Genomic DNA, 22020 nt, shown 5'->3' on the forward strand with positions numbered 1-22020 from the left:
CACCTTCCGTCCGTGAGATCTGAGAAAGGCCAGAACGATGTCTGAGTGAGCCTTTGCCTTTGAAAGAGACGATGCTTGTACTAGAATGTCGTCCAAGTACGGTACTACTGCAATGCCCCTTGGTCTTAGAACCGCTAGAAGGGATCCGAGTACCTTTGTGAAAATCCTTGGAGCAGTGGCTAACCCAAATGGGAGTGCCACAAACTGGTAATATTTGTCCAGAAAGGCGAACCTTAGGAACTGATGATGTTCTTTGTGGATAGGGATATGTAGATATGCATCCTTTAGATCCACGGTAGTCATAAATTGACCTTCCTGAATTGTGGGTAGAATCGTTCGAATGGTTTCCATCTTGAACGATGGTACTCTGAGAAATTTGTTTAGGATCTTTAAATCCAGGATTGGTCTGAAAGTTCCCTCTTTTTTGGGAACTACAAACAGATTTGAGTAAAATCCCATTCCTTGTTCCGCCGTTGGAACTGGGTGTATCACCCCCATCTTTAACAGGTCTTCTACACAATGTAAGAATGCCTGTCTCTTTATTTGGTTTGAGGATAAGTGAGACATGTGGAACCTTCCCCTTGGGGGTAGTTCCTTGAATTCCAGAAGATAACCCTGAGAAACTATTTCTAGCGTCCAGGGATCCTGAACATCTCTTGCCCAAGCCTGAGCAAAGAGAGAGAGTCTGCCCCCCACTAGATCCGGTCCCGTATCGGGGGCTACTCCTTCATGCTGTTTTGTTAGCAACGGCAGGCTTCTTGGCCTGCTTACCCTTGTTCCAGCCTTGCATCGGTTTCCAGGCTGGTTTGGTCTGTGAGGTATTACCCTCTTGCTTGGAGGATGCAGAATTAGAGCCCGGTCCGTTCCTGAAATTACGAAAGGAACGAAAATTAGACTTATTCTTGGCTTTGAAAGGCCTATCTTGTGGTAGGGCGTGGCCCTTTCCCCCAGTGATGTCTGAGATAATCTCTTTCAATTCTGGCCCAAAGAGAGTTTTACCCTTGAAGGGGATATTAAGCAATTTTGTCTTGGATGATACATCCGCTGACCAAGACTTTAGCCAAAGCGCTCTGCGTGCCACAATTGCAAACCCTGAATTTTTCGCTGCTAATCTAGCTATTTGCAAAGCGGCATCTAAAATAAAGGAGTTAGCCAACTTAAGTGCGTGAACTCTGTCCATAACCTCCTCATATGGAGTCTCTCTACTGAGCGACTTTTCTAGTTCCTCGAACCAGAACCACGCTGCTGTAGTGACAGGAACAATGCACGAAATGGGTTGAAGAAGGTAACCTTGCTGTATAAAAATCTTTTTAAGCAAACCCTCCAATTTTTTATCCATAGGATCTTTGAAAGCACAATTATCCTCGATAGGAATAGTAGTGTGCTTTTTTAGAGTAGAAACTGCCCCCTCGACCTTAGGGACTGTCTGCCATAAGTCCTTTCTGGGGTCGACCATAGGAAATAATTTCTTAAATATAGGAGGGGGAACAAAAGGTATGCCGGGCTTCTCCCATTCCTTATTCACTATGTCCGCCACCCGCTTGGGTATAGGAAAAGCGTCGGGGTGCACCGGAACCTCTAGGAACTTGTCCATCTTGCATAATTTTTCTGGAATGACCAGGTTGTCACAATCATCCAGAGTAGATAACACCTCCTTAAGCAGTGCGCGGAGATGTTCTAATTTAAATTTAAATGTCACAACAACAGAATTTATGTTTACCTGATAAATTACTTTCTCCAACGGTGTGTCCGGTCCACGGCGTCATCCTTACTTGTGGGATATTCTCTTCCCCAACAGGAAATGGCAAAGAGCCCAGCAAAGCTGGTCACATGATCCCTCCTAGGCTCCGCCTACCCCAGTCATTCGACCGACGTTAAGGAGGAATATTTGCATAGGAGAAACCATATGATACCGTGGTGACTGTAGTTAAAGAAAATAAATTATCAGACCTGATTAAAAAACCAAGGCGGGCCGTGGACCGGACACACCGTTGGAGAAAGTAATTTATCAGGTAAACATAAATTCTGTTTTCTCCAACATAGGTGTGTCCGGTCCACGGCGTCATCCTTACTTGTGGGAACCAATACCAAAGCTTTAGGACACGGATGATGGGAGGGAGCAAATCAGGTCACCTAGATGGAAGGCACCACGGCTTGCAAAACCTTTCTCCCAAAAATAGCCTCAGAAGAAGCAAAAGTATCAAACTTGTAAAATTTGGTAAAAGTGTGCAGTGAAGACCAAGTCGCTGCCCTACATATCTGATCAACAGAAGCCTCGTTCTTGAAGGCCCATGTGGAAGCCACAGCCCTAGTGGAATGAGCTGTGATTCTTTCGGGAGGCTGCCGTCCGGCAGTCTCGTAAGCCAATCTGATGATGCTTTTAATCCAAAAAGAGAGAGAGGTAGAAGTTGCTTTTTGACCTCTCCTTTTACCGGAATAAACAACAAACAAGGAAGATGTTTGTCTAAAATCCTTTGTAGCATCTAAATAGAATTTTAGAGCGCGAACAACATCCAAATTGTGCAACAAACGTTCTTTCTTCGAAACTGGTTTCGGACACAGAGAAGGTACGATAATCTCCTGGTTAATGTTTTTGTTAGAAACAACTTTTGGAAGAAAACCAGGTTTAGTACGTAAAACCACCTTATCTGCATGGAACACCAGATAAGGAGGAGAACACTGCAGAGCAGATAATTCTGAAACTCTTCTAGCAGAAGAAATTGCAACCAAAAACAAAACTTTCCAAGATAATAACTTAATATCAACGGAATGTAAGGGTTCAAACGGAACCCCCTGAAGAACTGAAAGAACTAAGTTGAGACTCCAAGGAGGAGTCAAAGGTTTGTAAACAGGCTTGATTCTAACCAGAGCCTGAACAAAGGCTTGAACATCTGGCACAGCTGCCAGCTTTTTGTGAAGTAACACAGACAAGGCAGAAATCTGTCCCTTCAGGGAACTTGCAGATAATCCTTTTTCCAATCCTTCTTGAAGGAAGGATAGAATCTTAGGAATCTTAACCTTGTCCCAAGGGAATCCTTTAGATTCACACCAACAGATATATTTTTTCCAAATTTTGTGGTAAATCTTTCTAGTTACAGGCTTTCTGGCCTGAACAAGAGTATCGATAACAGAATCTGAGAACCCTCGCTTCGATAAGATCAAGCGTTCAATCTCCAAGCAGTCAGCTGGAGTGAGACCAGATTCGGATGTTCGAACGGACCTTGAACAAGAAGGTCTCGTCTCAAAGGTAGCTTCCATGGTGGAGCCGATGACATATTCACCAGATCTGCATACCAAGTCCTGCGTGGCCACGCAGGAGCTATCAAGATCACCGACGCCCTTTCCTGATTGATCCTGGCTACCAGCCTGGGGATGAGAGGAAACGGCGGGAATACATAAGCTAGTTTGAAGGTCCAAGGTGCTACTAGTGCATCCACTAGAGCCGCCTTGGGATCCCTGGATCTGGACCCGTAGCAAGGAACTTTGAAGTTCTGACGAGAGGCCATCAGATCCATGTCTGGAATGCCCCACAGTTGAGTGACTTGGGCAAAGATTTCCGGATGGAGTTCCCACTCCCCCGGATGCAATGTCTGACGACTCAGAAAATCCGCTTCCCAATTTTCCACTCCTGGGATGTGTATAGCAGACAGGTGGCAGGAGTGAGACTCCGCCCATAGAATGATTCTGGTCACTTCTTCCATCGCCAGGGAACTCCTTGTTCCCCCCTGATGGTTGATGTACGCAACAGTTGTCATGTTGTCTGATTGAAACCGTATGAACTTGGCCCTCGCTAGCTGAGGCCAAGCCTTGAGAGCATTGAATATCGCTCTCAGTTCCAGAATATTTATCGGTAGAAGAGATTCTTCCCGAGACCAAAGACCCTGAGCTTTCAGGGATCCCCAGACCGCGCCCCAGCCCATCAGACTGGCGTCGGTCGTGACAATGACCCACTCTGGTCTGCGGAAGGTCATCCCTTGTGACAGGTTGTCCAGGGACAGCCACCAACGGAGTGAGTCTCTGGTCCTCTGATTTACTTGTATCCTCGGAGACAAGTTTGTATAGTCCCCATTCCACTGACTGAGCATGCACAGTTGTAATGGTCTTAGATGAATGCGCGCAAAAGGAACTATGTCCATTGCCGCTACCATCAAACCTATCACTTCCATGCACTGCGCTATGGAAGGAAGAGGAACGGAATGAAGTATCCGACAAGAGTCTAGAAGTTTTGTTTTTCTGGCCTCTGTCAGAAAAATCCTCATTTCTAAGGAGTCTATTATTGTCCCCAAGAAGGGAACCCTTGTTGACGGAGATAGAGAACTCTTTTCCACGTTCACTTTCCATCCGTGAGATCTGAGAAAGGCCAGGACGATGTCCGTGTGAGCCTTTGCTTGAGTAAGGGACGACGCTTGAATCAGAATGTCGTCCAAGTAAGGTACTACTGCAATGCCCCTTGGTCTTAGCACAGCTAGAAGGGACCCTAGTACCTTTGTGAAAATCCTTGGAGCAGTGGCTAATCCGAAAGGAAGCGCCACGAACTGGTAATGCTTGTCCAGGAATGCGAACCTTAGGAACCGATGATGTTCCTTGTGGATAGGAATATGTAGATACGCATCCTTTAAATCCACCGTGGTCATGAATTGACCTTCCTGGATGGAAGGAAGAATTGTTCGAATGGTTTCCATTTTGAACGATGGAACCTTGAGAAACTTGTTTAAGATCTTGAGATCTAAGATTGGTCTGAACGTTCCCTCTTTTTTGGGAACTATGAACAGATTGGAGTAGAACCCCATCCCTTGTTCTCCTAATGGAACAGGATGAATCACTCCCATTTTTAACAGGTCTTCTACACAACGTAAGAATGCCTGTCTTTTTATGTGGTCTGAAGACAACTGAGACCTGTGGAACCTCCCCCTTGGGGGAAGCCCCTTGAATTCCAGAAGATAACCTTGGGAGACTATTTCTAGCGCCCAAGGATCCAGAACATCTCTTGCCCAAGCCCGAGCGAAGAGAGAGAGTCTGCCCCCCACCAGATCCGGTCCCGGATCGGGGGCCAACATTTCATGCTGTCTTGGTAGCAGTGGCAGGTTTCTTGGCCTGCTTTCCCTTGTTCCAGCCTTGCATTGGTCTCCAAGCTGGCTTGGCTTGAGAAGTATTACCCTCTTGCTTAGAGGACGTAGCACTTTGGGCTGGTCCGTTTCTACGAAAGGGACGAAAATTAGGTTTATTTTTGGCCTTGAAAGGCCGATCCTGAGGAAGGGCGTGGCCCTTACCCCCAGTGATATCAGAGATAATCTCTTTCAAGTCAGGGCCAAACAGCGTTTTCCCCTTGAAAGGAATGTTAAGTAGCTTGTTCTTGGAAGACGCATCAGCTGACCAAGATTTCAACCAAAGCGCTCTGCGCGCCACAATAGCAAACCCAGAATTCTTAGCCGCTAACCTAGCCAATTGCAAAGTGGCGTCTAGGGTGAAAGAATTAGCCAATTTGAGAGCATTGATTCTGTCCATAATCTCCTCATAAGGAGGAGAATCACTATCGACCGCCTTTACCAGCTCATCGAACCAGAAACACGCGGCTGTAGCGACAGGGACAATGCATGAAATTGGTTGTAGAAGGTAACCCTGCTGAACAAACATCTTTTTAAGTAAACCTTCTAATTTTTTATCCATAGGATCTTTGAAAGCACAACTATCTTCTATGGGTATAGTGGTGCGTTTGTTTAAAGTGGAAACCGCTCCCTCGACCTTGGGGGCTGTCTGCCATAAGTCCTTTCTGGGGTCGACCATAGGAAACAATTTTTTAAATATGGGGGGAGGGACGAAAGGAATACCGGGCCTTTCCCATTCTTTATTTACAATGTCCGCCACCCGCTTGGGTATAGGAAAAGCTTCTGGGAGCCCCGGGACCTCTAGGAACTTGTCCATTTTACATAGTTTCTCTGGGATGACCAACTTGTCACAATCATCCAGAGTGGATAATACCTCCTTAAGCAGAATGCGGAGATGTTCCAACTTAAATTTAAACGTAATCACATCAGGTTCAGCTTGTTGAGAAATGTTCCCTGAATCAGTAATTTCTCCCTCAGACAAAACCTCCCTGGCCCCATCAGTGTTTAGGGGCCCTTCAGAACCATTATTATCAGCGTCGTCATGCTCTTCAGTATCTAAAACAGAGCAGTCGCGCTTACGCTGATAAGTGTGCATTTTGGCTAAAATGTTTTTGACAGAATTATCCATTACAGCCGTTAATTGTTGCATAGTAAGGAGTATTGGCGCGCTAGATGTACTAGGGGCCTCCTGAGTGGGCAAGACTCGTGTAGACGAAGGAGGGAATGATGCAGTACCATGCTTACTCCCCTCACTTGAGGAATCATCTTGGGCATCATTGTCATTGTCACATAAATCACATTTATTTAAATGAGAAGGAACTCTGGCTTCCCCACATTCAGAACACAGTCTATCTGGTAGTTCAGACATGTTAAACAGGCATAAACTTGATAACAAAGTACAAAAAACGTTTTAAAATAAAACCGTTACTGTCACTTTAAATTTTAAACTGAACACACTTTATTACTGCAATTGCGAAAAAATATGAAGGAATTGTTCAAAATTCACCAAAATTTCACCACAGTGTCTTAAAGCCTTAAAAGTATTGCACACCAAATTTGGAAGCTTTAACCCTTAAAATAACGGAACCGGAGCCGTTTTTAACTTTAACCCCTTTACAGTCCCTGGTATCTGCTTTGCTGAGACCCAACCAAGCCCAAAGGGGAATACGATACCAAATGACGCCTTCAGAAAGTCTTTTCTATGTATCAGAGCTCCTCACACATGCGACTGCATGTCATGCCTCTCAAAAACAAGTGCGCAACACCAGCGCAAAAATGAGGCTCTGCCTATGATTTGGGAAAGCCCCTAAAGAGAAAGGTGTCTAAAAAAGTGCCTGCCGATATAATCTTATCAAAATACCCAGATTAAATGATTCCTCAAGGCTAAATATGTGTTAATAATGAATCAATTTAGCCCAGAAAAAGTCTACAGTCTTAATAAGCCCTTGTGAAGCCCTTATTTACAATCTTAATAAACATGGCTTACCGGATCCCATAGGGAAAATGACAGCTTCCAGCATTACATCGTCTTGTTAGAATGTGTCATACCTCAAGCAGCAAGAGACTGCTCACTGTTCCCCCAACTGAAGTTAATTCCTCTCAACAGTCCTGTGTGGAACAGCCATGGATTTTAGTAACGGTTGCTAAAATCATTTTCCTCATACAAACAGAAATCTTCATCTCTTTTCTGTTTCTGAGTAAATAGTACATACCAGCACTATTTTAAAATAACAAACTCTAAGCCATCTCCGTGGAGATGTTGCCTGTACAACGGCAAAGAGAATGACTGGGGTAGGCGGAGCCTAGGAGGGATCATGTGACCAGCTTTGCTGGGCTCTTTGCCATTTCCTGTTGGGGAAGAGAATATCCCACAAGTAAGGATGACGCCGTGGACCGGACACACCTATGTTGGAGAAATCAGGTTCAGCCTGTTGGGAAATTTTTCCTGAATCTGAAATTTTCCCATCTGACAAAACCTCCCTCATGGCCCCTTCAGATTGGTGTGAGGGTATGACAGAACAATTATCATCAGCGTCCTCCTGCTCTTCAGTGTTTAAAACAGAGCAATCGCGCTTTCTCTGATATGCAGACATTTTGGATAAAATATTTGCTATGGAGTTATCCATTACAGCCGTCAATTGTTGCATGGTAATAAGCATTGGTGCGCTAGAAGTACTAGGGGCCTCCTGCATGGGCAAAACTGGTGTAGACACAGAAGGAGATGATGTAGAACCATGTCTACTCCCTTCATCTGAAGAATCATCTTGGGCAACTTCATTATCTGTGACAGTACTGTCCTTACTTTGTTTGGACGCTTTGGCACAATTATCACATAATTTAGAAGGGGGAGATACATTGACTTTCATGCATATAGAACAAAGCTTATCTGAAGGTACAGACATGTTAAACAGGCTTAAACTTGTCAGTAAAACACAAAAACCGTTTTAAAACAAAACCGTTACTGTCTCTTTAAATTTTAAACAGAGCACACTTTATTACTGAATATGTGAAAAAATATGAAGGAATTGTTCAAAATTTACCAAAATTAACCACATTGTCTTAAAGCATTAAAAGTATTGCACACCAATTTTCAGAGCTTTAACCCTTAAAATAATGAAACCGGAGCCGGTTACAGTTTTAACCCCTCTACAGTCCCAGCTACAGCCTTTGCTGCGACTCTACCAAGCCCAGAGGGGAATACGATACCAAATGACGCCTTCTAGGAACTTTTCCAACTATTTTCAGGTCCTCACACATGCATCTGCATGTCTTGCTCTCAAAAACAACTGTGCAGTAATGGCGCGAAAATGAGGCTCAGCCTACAACTGGGAAGGCCCTTCCTGACTGGAAAAGGTGTCTAACATAGTGCCTGACGTTAAAAAACGTTCCCCAAGTTTATAAATGTGAAAAACCAGCATAAACATGTATAAAATGCCCAAATAAAGCAATCGATTTTGCCCATAAAAGTGTCTACCAGTTTTATAGCCCATATTAAGCCCTTTATTCTGCTTGAGACTAAGAAAATGGCTTACCGGTCCCCATGAGGGGAAATGACAGCCTTCCAGCATTACACAGTCTTGTTAGAAATATGGCTAGTGATACCTTAAGCAGAAAAGTCTGCTAACTGTTTCCCCCAACTGAAGTTACTTCATCTCAACAGTCCTATGTGGAAACAGCAAAGGATTTTAGTTACAGTCTGCTAAAATCATCTTCCTCTCACAAACAGAATTCTTCATCTTTTTCTGTTTCAGAGTAAATAGTACATACCAGCACTATTTTAAAATAACAAACTCTTGATAGTAGAATAAAAAAACTACAACTAAACACCACATACTCTTAACCATCTCCGTGGAATGACTGGGGTGGGCGGAGCCTAGGAGGGACTATATGGCCAGCTTTGCTGGGACTCTTTGCCATTTTCTGTTGGGGAAGAGATATTCCCACAAGTAAGGATGACGCCGTGGACCGGACACACCAATGTTGGAGAAATATATATTGTACCAAAATAATATAAAATATATATAGAAATGTGTATTTATGAATAAATAGAACATATTCTGCTATGTAAAAAATATTGGAATGTTAAATATTCATATTTTCATTTCAGGTTAGCGCACAAGTGGGGTGATATGTTTTTTCCATTGGACTTTTATGGGGGAAAAGGTTATTGAGCATGCGATATTCTAAGTTTGGCTTTTTAGAACTTAAGTGCACGAGTGAAAACAGTTTACTTTCAACAAATAATATAAGCGCGACTTGACGTGCACAAAAAGCTTACTTTTAGAGCAGTTAAAGCTCGAGCAGACGTTAAATAGTGCTCCACTTATAATCTAGTCCTTTGTGAGCCAACTGTTACTATACCTGGGAAAGCTCCTTTGCTAGGATCTCTGTTTCACTTCCTGATATTGAGTCGTCCAGAATCTCCCACCTCTCTGCCAAGCGGAACTCCATGATGTAACGATCTAGAGGGAAGCTGTGATTTGATGGAGGGAGCCAGGAAAGGAGCACTCCTTGTTGTGTTCGATTGGCTATCAGACAGCGGGGTGAGGTCAGAACCAGAAGAGGCTCAGGTGTTGTGAGAGGAGAGGCTTTAAAAAGAAACAAATACATAATAAACATAACAATAAAAAAGTGCATGAGCATTGGTGCATCTTCTTAGTCATGTCCATGTTGCATAGGGAAGACTGAACTTATCACTAATACTCATAGTTCAAGAGGAGTGGTTGAGCAATCTATATGGAAAAGCATTAGAGTAAATATTTATCTCATCTTTATTAGACATCACTGTGTATCATGACCTCAAATCTCACTAATCTAATATGTCATGCATGTTTACCAGCACCACCATCTCTGGCACCATATGTTGCAATTTGGGCAATCTTTTTAGGAATGCTCACACAAGATGTCTTGAAACTTGGAATCCTAGCCTCTGAACCTGCCTGTACTAGACGTCTTCAGCTTGAAACAAGTCTGCTCTTCCTGGTTTCTTATAGCAATCAGAGCTGTGGTTCCTGGTACTGCACAACAAGGCTCTGCTACCTGACTTCAATCACAAACTAGTCTGAGCTTTCTGACCTACTTCAGGAGTCTGAGCTTCCTGCAGCAATCAGAGCTGTGGTTCCTGGTACTGCACAACAAGCCTCTGCTACCTGACTTCAAGCACAAGCTAGTCTGAGCTTTCTGACCTACTTCAAAAGTCTGAGCTTCCTGCAGCAATCAGAGCTGTGGTTCCTGGTACTGCACAACAAGCCTCTGCTACCTGACTTCAAGCACAAGCTAGTCTGAGCTTTCTGACCTACTTCAAAAGTCTGAGCTTCCTGCAGCAATCAGAGCTGTGGTTCCTGGTACTGCACAACAAGCCTCTGCTACCTGACTTCAAGCACAAGCTAGTCTGAGCTTTCTGACCTACTTCAGGAGTCTGAGCTTACTGCAGCAATAAGAGCTGTGCCACCTGGTACTACACAAAAAGTATCTGCTAACTGACTTCAATCACAAGCTAGTCTGAGCTTTCTGACCTACTTCAGGAGTCTGAGCTTACTGCAGCAAACAGAGGTGTGCCACCTGGTACTGCACAACAAGTCTCTGCTACCTGACTTCAATCACAAGCTAGTCTGAGCTTTCTGACCTACTTCAAAAGTCTGAGCTTCCTGCAGCAAACAGAGCTGTGCCACCTGGTACTGCACAACAAGCCTCTGCTACCTGACTTCAATCACAAGCTAATCTGAGCTTTCTGACCTACTTCAAAAGTCTGAGCTTCCTGCAGCAAACAGAGCTGTGCCACCTGGTACTGCACAACAAGCCTCTGCTATCTGACTTCAAGCACAAGCTAATCTGAGCTTTCTGACCTACTTCAAAAGTCTGAGCTTCCTGCAGCAAACAGAGCTGTGCCACCTGGTACTGCACAACAAGCCTCTGCTACCTGACTTCAAGCACAAGCTAGTCTGAGCTTTCTGACCTACTTCAAAAGTCTGAGCTTCCTGCAGCAAACAGAGCTGTGGTTCCTGGTACTGCACAACAAGCCTCTGCTACCTGACTTCAAGCACAAGCTAGTCTGAGCTTTCTGACCTACTTCAAAAGTCTGAGCTTCCTGCAGCAAACAGAGCTGTGCCACCTGGTACTGCACAACAAGCCTCTGCTACCTGACTTCAAGCACAAGCTAATCTGAGCTTTCTGACCTACTTCAAAAGTCTGAGCTTCCTGCAGCAAACAGAGCTGTGGTTCCTGGTACTGCACAACAAGCCTCTGCTACCTGACTTCAAGCACAAGCTAGTCTGAGCTTTATGACCTACTTCAAAAGTCTGAGCTTCCTGCAGCAAACAGAGCTGTGCCACCTGGTACTGCACAACAAGCCTCTGCTACCTGACTTCAAGCACAAGCTAGTCTGAGCTTTATGACCTATTTATCAAGAATTTTAAATGTGGCTTACATTTTTACATATTACCACTTGTGTTTTGTTTCCAACACTATGGGGCCGATTTATTATGCTGAAAGTGCAGCAGTTTCCGTGTGAGCCTTCAGACTCGCAGGAAACATAAGTTAAGAAGCAGTGGTCTTAAGACCGCTGCTTCTTAACTCATCCGCCACCTCTAAGGCGATGGACAGCAATCAGCCGATCGTGTTGATTGACCCCCCCTGCAAGCGGCCGATTGGCCGTGAATCTGCAGGGGGCGGCATTGCACAAGCATTCACGAGAAATGCTTGTGCAATGATTATCGATGTCCGCTCGGACTATGATAAATCGGCCCCTATATCTGCACTTCCTTTCTCGCCCTGCCACACTCCCTCTAGTTTTTCTACCAGCAAATTATATTAGCTCCTCATTCTGAAGACACATGTAATCACTGCAGCTGGCGCAGATGACACTACACATACTTATATAACAATTATACATGTCCAATCAATAAATCTGTAACATATGTGCTAAAAATGCAATTATAATATTCTTAGCTCATAACCTTACCAAGGGTCTTTACCGTAACCACCTCACTGAAGGAACTGGTCCCCAATTTATTCTGTGCAAGAACGCTGAACTGGTATTCTGTTTCTGGGTCCAAAGAGTCCACCAGGAGAAAATATGAGCCAATAGGAACAGGCATGGAAACCCAGTCATGGGGACCAAACTGAGCTCGTTTTATCCTTCAAAGAACCAAACCAGGGATATATGTAAGAGGAAAGGTTCTTCATTGTTGACATTGAATAAAACATACAGTAAAAAACTGAAAACTTCAAGAACTTAAATAAAGGCTAAAGATTGAAAAGTATAAACAAATAAGTGGTCCTATAAAACACTTTGGGCTAGATTACAGGTAGTGCACTTTTGTTAGCATGGGTAGTGTTGGGACAGAGTTAAACAAAATGTGCACAAAATACAACATAAGTACATTCAAATAAAATGTTACACTAATATACACACTATTTAATAAACATATTTATATAATTATTAATACAAATATTTTATAAAGATTAATTAGTATATGGCACATGACAAGGTGTTTGAATGGGAAGGGCTATAATGTGTGTGTATATCTATCTATCTATCTATCTATCTATCTATATATATATATATATATATATATATATATATATATATATATATATATATATATATATATATATATGTGTGTGTGTGTACATGTGTATACATATGTATCTATATATGTGTTTACATATATATATATGTATACACACATACACACACACTAAAAAATATATACACATGTATACATATGCACCCACACTTTGGAGCCCTTTCCATTCAAATACCTTAAAGTGAATCTAAAGTCTAACGAAAAAGTGCCAGTGTCTAAAAATACTCTTAAAAACAGGGGCACTTTAATGCATTACACTTTACATTAAAGCTTCTATTTTAAAATACCTTTTCTTTATGGAAAGCAGACCAGCGATCTTCTGCCTGCAGCTCCTCCTGTAGTTAGCAGATTGATGACGAATCCGGCTTCCTCCAATCGTTGTGTTGTCTCATGAGCCGGACACCAAAGGGGGCACGCAATGATTGGAGGAAGCCGGATTTGTCATCGATCTGCTAACTACAGCAGGAGCTACGGGTGGGGACAGTCTACACCATTTTTATTGTTTTACAAGATAGATAATCCCTTTAATACCCATTCCACAGTTTTGCATAACTAACACTGTTATATTAATATACTTTTTACCTCTGTAATTTCCTTGTATCTAAGCATCTGATGACTGCCCCTTATCTTAGTTCTTTTGCTAGACTAGCCAATCAGTGCTGACTCACCAGGAGTGAGCAAAATGATATCTATATGGCACACATGATCTAGAGCTGTCTAACTTTGAAAAACTCTCAAAATTCACTGAGATATGAGGTGGCCTTCAAGGGCTTAGAAATTAGCATGTACCTAAGTTTAGCTTTAAACATAGAATACCAAGAGAACAAAGCAAATCTGATTATAAAAGTAAATTGGAAAGTTGTTTAAAATTACATGTCCTATCTGAATCATGAAAATGTAATTTTGACTAAACTGTCCCTTTAAATAGTTTATTGTAGGGTTGACAAATAGATTGGAATGGATTGGAATCCAGACCTTTATTAGTTAATATAAAAATGGAGGCTTTACCACCTGTAGTGTCATTCAACAAAAAAACATTTAAAAGTAAAGTGCATTGTAAAACTGGTTTCTCCTTAATGTGTTTACAATCACTTGTTATACCATCGGCAGAGTATAATATGTATGGGAAATTGCTTCTTTAGGTATACTTTTGTATATGAAATACCTGTTACTGCTAACTGAAACCACAACCTAATGAAATGGGTTGAGCTAGCAGGGAAAGCATTGGGCTAGTTTAGAAGTGAAGTGCAAAGATCTTAGCGCTCCACTTAGTAATACCAGGGCAAGCAAATGTGTGCTGCTATTACATTTGTAATGGCTGGTTATTTATCGCACGCCCGTAAACGTAAAATGTGTGTTTCTAAAATTATTTTAGGAATCTTGCGTTACTGATGAGACTTCTTAAATCCTCTCCCCTGAGCGGAGAGATTTAGCTCCTCAGGCCCTTAGAGAGTACAATGGAAAATGAAAATGTTAGTACCTCTCTGTCACAGACACCGACTGGAAGCAGTCATTTATCTAAACTTTCTTGTTTACATGGGGTTTTTTTGTAACCAAAACTTAACTTCAGAAATGTTCATTATAGGTGGGGATACAATAGACAAAATCAGCAATTTTAAATGAGAATTAAAAGTGAAGGAGATATTTGTAAACAATTTTATTACACTCCAGTAGATAATAGATAATTGGGAACACAATAAAGGTGAAAAAATATCAGTGTACAATGTTCCTTTAAATAAATAAAAACCTAAAGATCAAGGCTAAGGGGTAGATTTATCATACCCCGGGCTTACATGATTCGCTATAGCGTATCATGTCTGACAGACATTACTGAATGCCAACAGCATACGCTGTCGGCATTTAACATTGCACAATAAGTTCTGGTTAACTGCCCCCTGCAGATTCTGTCAATCAACCCGATCGTATAGGATCAGGTGGATTACTTTGCGCAACCTCAGAGGCGGATGACGAATTAAGGAGCAGCGGTCTTAAGACCGCTGCATCCTAACTCCTGTTTCCGGTGAGCTTGAAGGCCTGTGCGGAAAAATATGTATTCAGGGCCATTCGGCCCTTAATAAATTGGACCCTAGGCCTGCTGGTAAGTAAAACTGTGTCTTGTTCAAAGTTGAATAAGGTTATCAACTTAAATGGGTATCAAATACAAATAAAAAAAAGACTGTGAGCCATTTTAAGAGGATATTTTAGTATAATAATACAATTCTGTATATAGTTTTATTATGACACAAATGCTTGTTTACTGATATGAAAATGCAAAGAAGTTAAATACATAGTTCATTACAACCCCAGAGTTCAGCACATTTTCTGAGCAAGACAAAGTTGGATATGTAAGTATGCCTCACTGGTAGTAAATTGTGACTGAGAAGACAACTTAAACTTTGTATTTAACCAATAGGATCAACAGAAAATTGAACATCAATGTTATTATGTTATTATTTTTTTAGGAACAAAGGGCATGATAGTGTAAAATGTGGAAATAACTGACCTAGATTACAAGTTTTGCGGTATGGTGCGGTACGACTATACCACTGAAAATTTAACAATATGCAGGTCACCTGTATTACTAGTTGCTGCTGTACGGCTTTATCACAAGCGTTTTAGCCTTTACGCAACTCTCCATTTCGCACTCAAAAAATGGATTTTGAGTGCAGGATTTTCATAGCGCCTGTATTACAGCTTGTACAGTCCGGCTAAAATGCTTGCGTTATAGTCTATACTGCCGCAAACCATTCCCCCATCTGAGACCAGAAGTTATGGATTTTTCAAAACAAAAATGTTTCACAAAACTCATAACTAAAATGTTACAAAGTACACTAACAGCCATAAACTACCTAATAACCCTTAAAACCGCCACTCCCCCGCATCACAATTACTTTATTAAACTTATTAACCCGTAATCTGCTGCCCACCCAAATAGCGAACAATAAATAAATATATTAACCCCTAAACTGCCAACCTCCCACATAGCCAACACTAAAATAAAGTATTAACCCCTAAATCGCCAACCCCCTGCATCGCAAAGACTATAATTAACATATTAACCACTAAACCGCCAGCCCCCCATATAGCAAAGACTAAACTAAACCTATTAATCCCTATACCACCGGCCCCAACATCGCAAATCGCTAAATTAAACTATTAACACCTAAACTTAACTATCCCCTATCTTTCAATTTAAATTACAATATAACTATCTTAAAATAAATAAAAACTTACCTGTAAAATAATAAAAACCTAAGATTAATCTATAAATTAACCTAACATTACTATATTAAAAAAATAAAAATAAATGAAATTACAAGATTAAAAAAAAAACTAACACTACGAAAAAATAAAAAAAATCTAACATTGCTAAAACTAACATTATAAAAAAACTAAATTTATGCTTACCTGATAAATTTATTTATTTCCGGACATGGAGAGTCCACAACGTCATTCCAATTACTAGTGGGATATTCAACTCCTGGCCAGTAGGAGGAGGAAAAGAGCAGCCCAGCAAAGCTGTTAAGTGTAACTGCCTTACCCATAATCCCCAGTAATTCAGTCGAAGGAAATGGAAAAGGAAGGAACACAAGGGTAAAAGGTTGCCCGAAGTTTACACAAAAAAAGTGCTGAATTCTAATTAAAAGAGGGTGTGGTCATGGGCTCTCCATGTCCGGAAATTAATACATTTATCAGGTAAGCATACATTTTGTTTTCTTTCCTATAACATAGAGAGTCTACAATGTCATTCCAATTACTAGTGGGAACCAATATCCAAGCTAGAGGACACGGAATGAACAGGGAGGGAGAAATAGGCAAGAGGACCTAAACAGAAGGCACCACTGCTTGAAGAACCTATAGAGGACTATGTTGCCAGAAGTTTAATTTTTGAAAGCCCAAGACGAGGATACACCCCTAGTGGAATGAGACGTAATTCTCTAAGGAGACTGTTGTCCAGCAGTCTCATAAGCCAAACGAATCAAACTTCTGAACCATAGAGACAGAGAAGTAGAAGTGGCCTTTTGACCCTTATTCTTTCCAGAGAAAACAACAAACAGGGCAGAAAATTGCCGAAAATCTTTAGAAGCCTGTAAGTAAAATTTTAGAGCCCGCACAACATCCAAGTTATGTAAGAGACGTTCCTTTTGAGAAGAAGGATTAGGACAATGAGAAGGAACAACAATTTCCTGATCAAAGTTTCAATCTGATACTACCTTAGGAAGAAAACCCAATTTAGTACGAAGGACTGCCTTATCAGCATGAAAAATAAGGTAAGGGGAATCACACTGTAGAGTTGAAAGTTCAGACACTCTGCGACCGGAAGAAATGGCCACAAGAAACAAAACTTTCCAGGATAACAGTTTTATATCAATAACATGCATAGGCTCAAACTTTAAGAACTAAATTAAGGCTCCTTGGGGGAGCAACAGGTTTAAACACAGGCCTGATACTAACCAGGGCCTGTACAAAGGCTTGAACATCTAGTATATCTGCCAGATGTTTGTGCAAAAGGACAGATAACGCTGAAATCTGACCCTTTAGAGAACTGAACGATAAACCCTAATCCAGTCCATCCTGAAGAAAGGACAAAATCCGGGGAATCCTCACCCGGCTCCAAGAGAATCCCTTAGATTCACACCAATAACGATATTAATGCCATATCTTATGGTAAATCGTGCGAGTGACCAGCTTTCGAGCCTGAATCATAGCTTCTATGGTGCCGTCAGAAAAACCACGCTTAGACAGAACTAGGTGTTCAATCTCCAAGCAGTTAGCTTCAGAGAATCTAGGTTTGGATGGAGGAATGGACCCTGAAGAAGAAGGTCTTTCCTCAGAGGTAACCTCCAAGGAGGTAGAGATGACATCCTCACAAGATCCACGAACCAGATCTTGCAAGGCCATGCAGGAGCTATTAGAATCACTGATGCTCTCTCCTGTTTGACACGAGCGATGACTTGTGGAAGTAGAGCAAACAGAGGAAACAGATAAGCCAGAGAAAACCTCCAAGGAACCGCTACAGCATCTATCAGAACGGCCTGAGGATCTCTTGACCTTGAACCGTACTTTGGAACCTTAGCATTTTGGCGGGACGCCATCAGATCCATGTCTGGAAGCCCCCACTGGAGGGTTATCTGAGAGAACACTTCTGGATGAAGAGCCCACTATACTGTCTGCTCAGAAAATCTGCTTCCCAATTGTCCACTCCTGGAATGTGGATAGCAGATAGGAGACAATCGTGGGCTTCCGCCCACTGTAGAATTCGAGTCACCACCTTCACGGCTAAGTAAGTCCGAGTCCCTCTCTGGTAGTTGATGTAAGCCACTGAGATGATGTTGTCTTATTGAAATCTTATAAACCGGACCAATGCTAGTTGAGGCCACACTAATAGGGCATAGATAATAGACTCCTCCCGAGACCACAGGCCCTGAGCTTTTAGAAGGCCCTAAACAGCATCCCAGTCTGACAGGCTGGCGTCCGTAGTCACAATTTCCCAGGAAGGTCTCAGAAAGCAAGTGCCCCGAGACAGATGTTCCTGTGACACCCACCACGAGAGAGAGTCTCTTGTCAGAGGGTCCAGATTTATCCTTTGAGTTAAATCCGAATGATCTCTGTTCCACTGACAGAGCATACAAAGATGCAGCGGTCGTAGATGGAACTGAGCAAAATGAATGAGGTCCATGGATGCCACCATCAGTCCAATCACCTTCATGCCTTGGACCACAGATAGATGAAAGGCAGACTGGAGAGAAAGGCAGTAAGCAAGAATCTTGTCTTTTCTGACTTCCGTCAGAAAAATCTTCATGGACAGGGAATCTATTATAGTCCCTAGGAAACACACTTTGGTAGATGGAACAAGAGAACTCTTTTCCAAATTCACCTTCCACCCATGGGAATGTAGAAAAGACAACAGCATCTCTGTATGACTTGAAAAGATGACGCCTGAACCAAGATGTCGTCCAGATAAGGCGCCATAGCAATTCCCTGGGATCTGATCACAGACAATAGCCCCCCAGAACCTTTGTGAATATTCTGGGAGCCGTGGCCAGATCAAATGAAAGTGCAACAAATTGAAAGTGCTTGTCCAGAAAGGCAAACCTCAGATACTGATGGTGTTTCCTGTGTATGGTTGTCATAAGCTGATCGTCCTGTACTAAAGGGAGAATGGAGTGAATAGCTTCCATCTTGAAGGACGGAACCCTGAGGAATTTGTTTAGACACTTGAGGTCTAAAATTTTCCGAAAAGTTCCCTCCTTTTTGGGAACCACAAATAGATTTGAGTAGAATCCTAGACCCTGCTCTGCTATAGGGACAGGAACAATAACTCCCAGAGAGTATAGGTCTTTTACACAGTTTAAGAAGGCTTCCTTCTTTATTTGGTTTGAAGATAGTCTTGACAGGAGAAATCTGCCCCTTGGAGGGCAAGACTTGAATCCCAAGATACTATGTCCACCACCCAAGGGTCTGGGACATCGTGTATCCAGGCTTGAAGAAAAAGAGAAAGACTGCCCCCCCACCTGATCCACACAGGAATTGGGGGCGGAACCTTCATGAGTCAGCAGAAGGCTTTTTGTTTTGTTTTACCTTATTCCAGGGCTGGTTTGATTTCCAAGAAGATCTGTGTTGATCCGGTTTAGATGAGGAAGAAGAGGACTTTTGTCCCTTAAAGTTACGAAAGGAACGAAAATTAGAAGTCTGACAACTTCTAGGTCTGTTTTTCTTGTCCTGAGGTAGGAAAGATCCCTTTCCATCTGTAATCTCTGAAATGATTTCTGCCAGACCAGGTCCAAAAAGAGTCTTTCCCTTGTAATGTAAAGCCAAAAGCTTTGCCTTAGAAGAGACATTGGCCGACCAAGATGTGAACCATAGAGCCCTGCGAGCTAGAACCATGAAGTGTGCATATTGGCATCACAGATAAAAGTATTGGCCAATTTAAGAACTTTGATCCTATTTTGGATCTCCTCTACTGTAGTTTCCTCTGTAATAAGATCAGATAACGCATTGCACCAATAAGATGCAGCTCCTGCAGCCGTAGCAATACTCACTGCTGTTTGCCACTGCAATCCTTGATGGACATACTTCTTTTTTAAGTAAGCCTCTAGCTTCTTGTCCATTGGGTCCTTAAAAGAGCAACTATCCTCTATAGGAATGGTAGTTATCTTAGCAAGAGTAGAAATAGCTCCTTCTACTTTTGGAACAGTGCGCCATGAGTCACGAATAGAGTCAGCCACAGGAAACATCTTCTTAAAAACAGGTGAAGGGGGAAAAGGAACCCCTGGTTTGTCCCATTCTTGAGCAATAAATTCAGACATCTTCCTTGGTACAGGACAAACCTCCTCTGAAGATGGGGAATCATAGACTCTATCCAATTTTAAAGACTTCATGGGGTTGACAGCAACCACCGGTTCAGAGTCATTCAAAGTAGCTAGAACCTCCTTTAAAAGTAATCGGAGGTGCTCAAGCTTAAACCAAAAATTAACTTCTTCAGATTCTGAAGATTTTTCTGCTAAAGTGTCAGAGTCTGAGATCTCACCTTCAGAAGCTACTGAAGTATCCTCATCATCAGACATCTGAGTAAGAGAGGCTAATGCAGTCCTAGAATCAGAAACCTTAGCATTAGGCAAGTGTTTAGATTTTCTCTTACCCTTACCCAATGAAGGGAAAGCTGACAAAGCAGCTGTTACTGCAGAAGAAACCTGAGCGGGAAAATCCCCAGGTAAATAAACACCCCCAGGTGGATTAGAGGACACAGAAGACACAGTATGATAAACAACTAAGGCTTGGGACGTTTGAGGAGAAAGCGGAGGTATGTCAAACACAGCATTATCCTGAGAGACATTAGGCTCAGAAAGGAGTAATCTGTCTTTACATTTTAAAGTCTTAGATAAACAAGAAGAACAATATTGCATAGGCAAAAGAATTTGGGCTTCTAAACAAAGTAAACATTTATCCATGGAGCTGGACTGATCCTGTCCATAGCTAATAATTCCCACAAGTATACACGGCAAAATGAAAAATAAAAAGACTTTTAAAATGTTATTAAATATTAAAACTCATTTAAGTAAGTACCTATAAAGAATCAGACACCACACTGTGTAGTTACCTGTACTATAATGTGGATTATTCCAGTGAGCCATTTAGACCTCTTGAGAAAAGAAACAAAACTTTTAGATAAAAAAATTCCTTAAATTGCTTAAGGTTCTTACCACCAAGATAATACCCCACTAGCAACAGGAATGCAGTCTGACTTGTTCAGTAATACAATCTGATCGAAGCCACCAAACAAACAGCCTCCACTTGAAAAGCTAAACTGTACTGCGTATCAATCCGCAAAGGCACTTACCTTAGACCCTTGCATAAGAGATGCTGATCCTCAAGGTGTGGCAGGCACTATGCTCCCTGTCATGGACCTGTAGGAAAAGAAAGAACAGAGTAACCGACTCTGGCTTTCCACAGAGGGGTAGCAAAGTGTTAAAAGTAAAGCAAGGACTGCCTCGCCGCCTTTTAACTGCTCAAAGCCACCACTACTGACGTGGAGACAGCTAGACCCCATTTCTTACTTTCAGGGAAAAGTACCCATAAAAGGATTAAATTCTTCAGACACTAACTTCGCACAACCTCCATTGACAGATGCAAAGAGAATGACTGGGGGTTATGGGTAAGGCAGTTACACTTAACAGCTTTGCTGGGGTGCTCTTTGCCTCCTTCTGCTGGCCAGGAGTTGAATATTCCACTAGTAATTGGAATGACGTTGTGAACTCTCCATGTCATAGGAAAGAAATAAAAAAATCTAAGATTAAAATAATAATAAACTAAATTAACCAAAATAAAAATTAAACCTAATCTAATAGCCCTATTAAAACAAAAAAGCCATCCCAAAATAAAAACACCCCCTAACCTATCAATAAACTACCAATAGCCCTTAAAAGGGCCTTTTGTGGTGCATTGCCCTAAGTTAAACAGCTCTTTTAACTAAAATAATTACAAACTCCCCCCTAAAAGTAACCCCCCCCGCACCCAACACTAACCCCCCAAAATAAAAAACCTAAGTGTAAAATAAACCTAAGCTACCCATTGCCCCTAAAGGGGCATTTGTATGGGCATTGGCCTTAAAAGGGCATTCAGCTCTTTTTCGCCCATAAAAATAAAAAAGCCATAATCTAGAAAAAATAACAAAACAAAAAAAAAACCTAAGTTTAACCCCAAAATAGGTACTCACCGTTCCTGAAGCCGGCGGTGAATGTCTTCTTCCAGGTGGCGGCATCTTCATCCAGCACGGGGACCTCTTCTATCTTCATCCAGGCCAAAGGTATTGCGGAGCGGAGGTG

General features: G+C 42.0%; 1 protein-coding gene across 1 annotated transcript in view; it reads right to left on the reverse strand.

Moving 5' to 3' along the window:
* IGSF9B (immunoglobulin superfamily member 9B) overlaps nucleotides 1–22020 on the reverse strand; it is a 257520-nt gene that overhangs the window by 129115 nt on the left and 106385 nt on the right. Inside the window, exons 13-14 of the mRNA XM_053691163.1 lie at nucleotides 12067–12242; nucleotides 9468–9694 (exon numbers count right to left, since the gene is read on the reverse strand). Of these exons, the coding sequence (XP_053547138.1) occupies nucleotides 9468–9694; nucleotides 12067–12242 (403 nt within the window). The remainder of the gene's footprint in view (nucleotides 1–9467; nucleotides 9695–12066; nucleotides 12243–22020) is intronic.

This window comes from Bombina bombina, chromosome 8 (genome assembly GCF_027579735.1).
Source record: "Bombina bombina isolate aBomBom1 chromosome 8, aBomBom1.pri, whole genome shotgun sequence".
Lineage (NCBI taxonomy): Eukaryota > Metazoa > Chordata > Amphibia > Anura > Bombinatoridae > Bombina > Bombina bombina.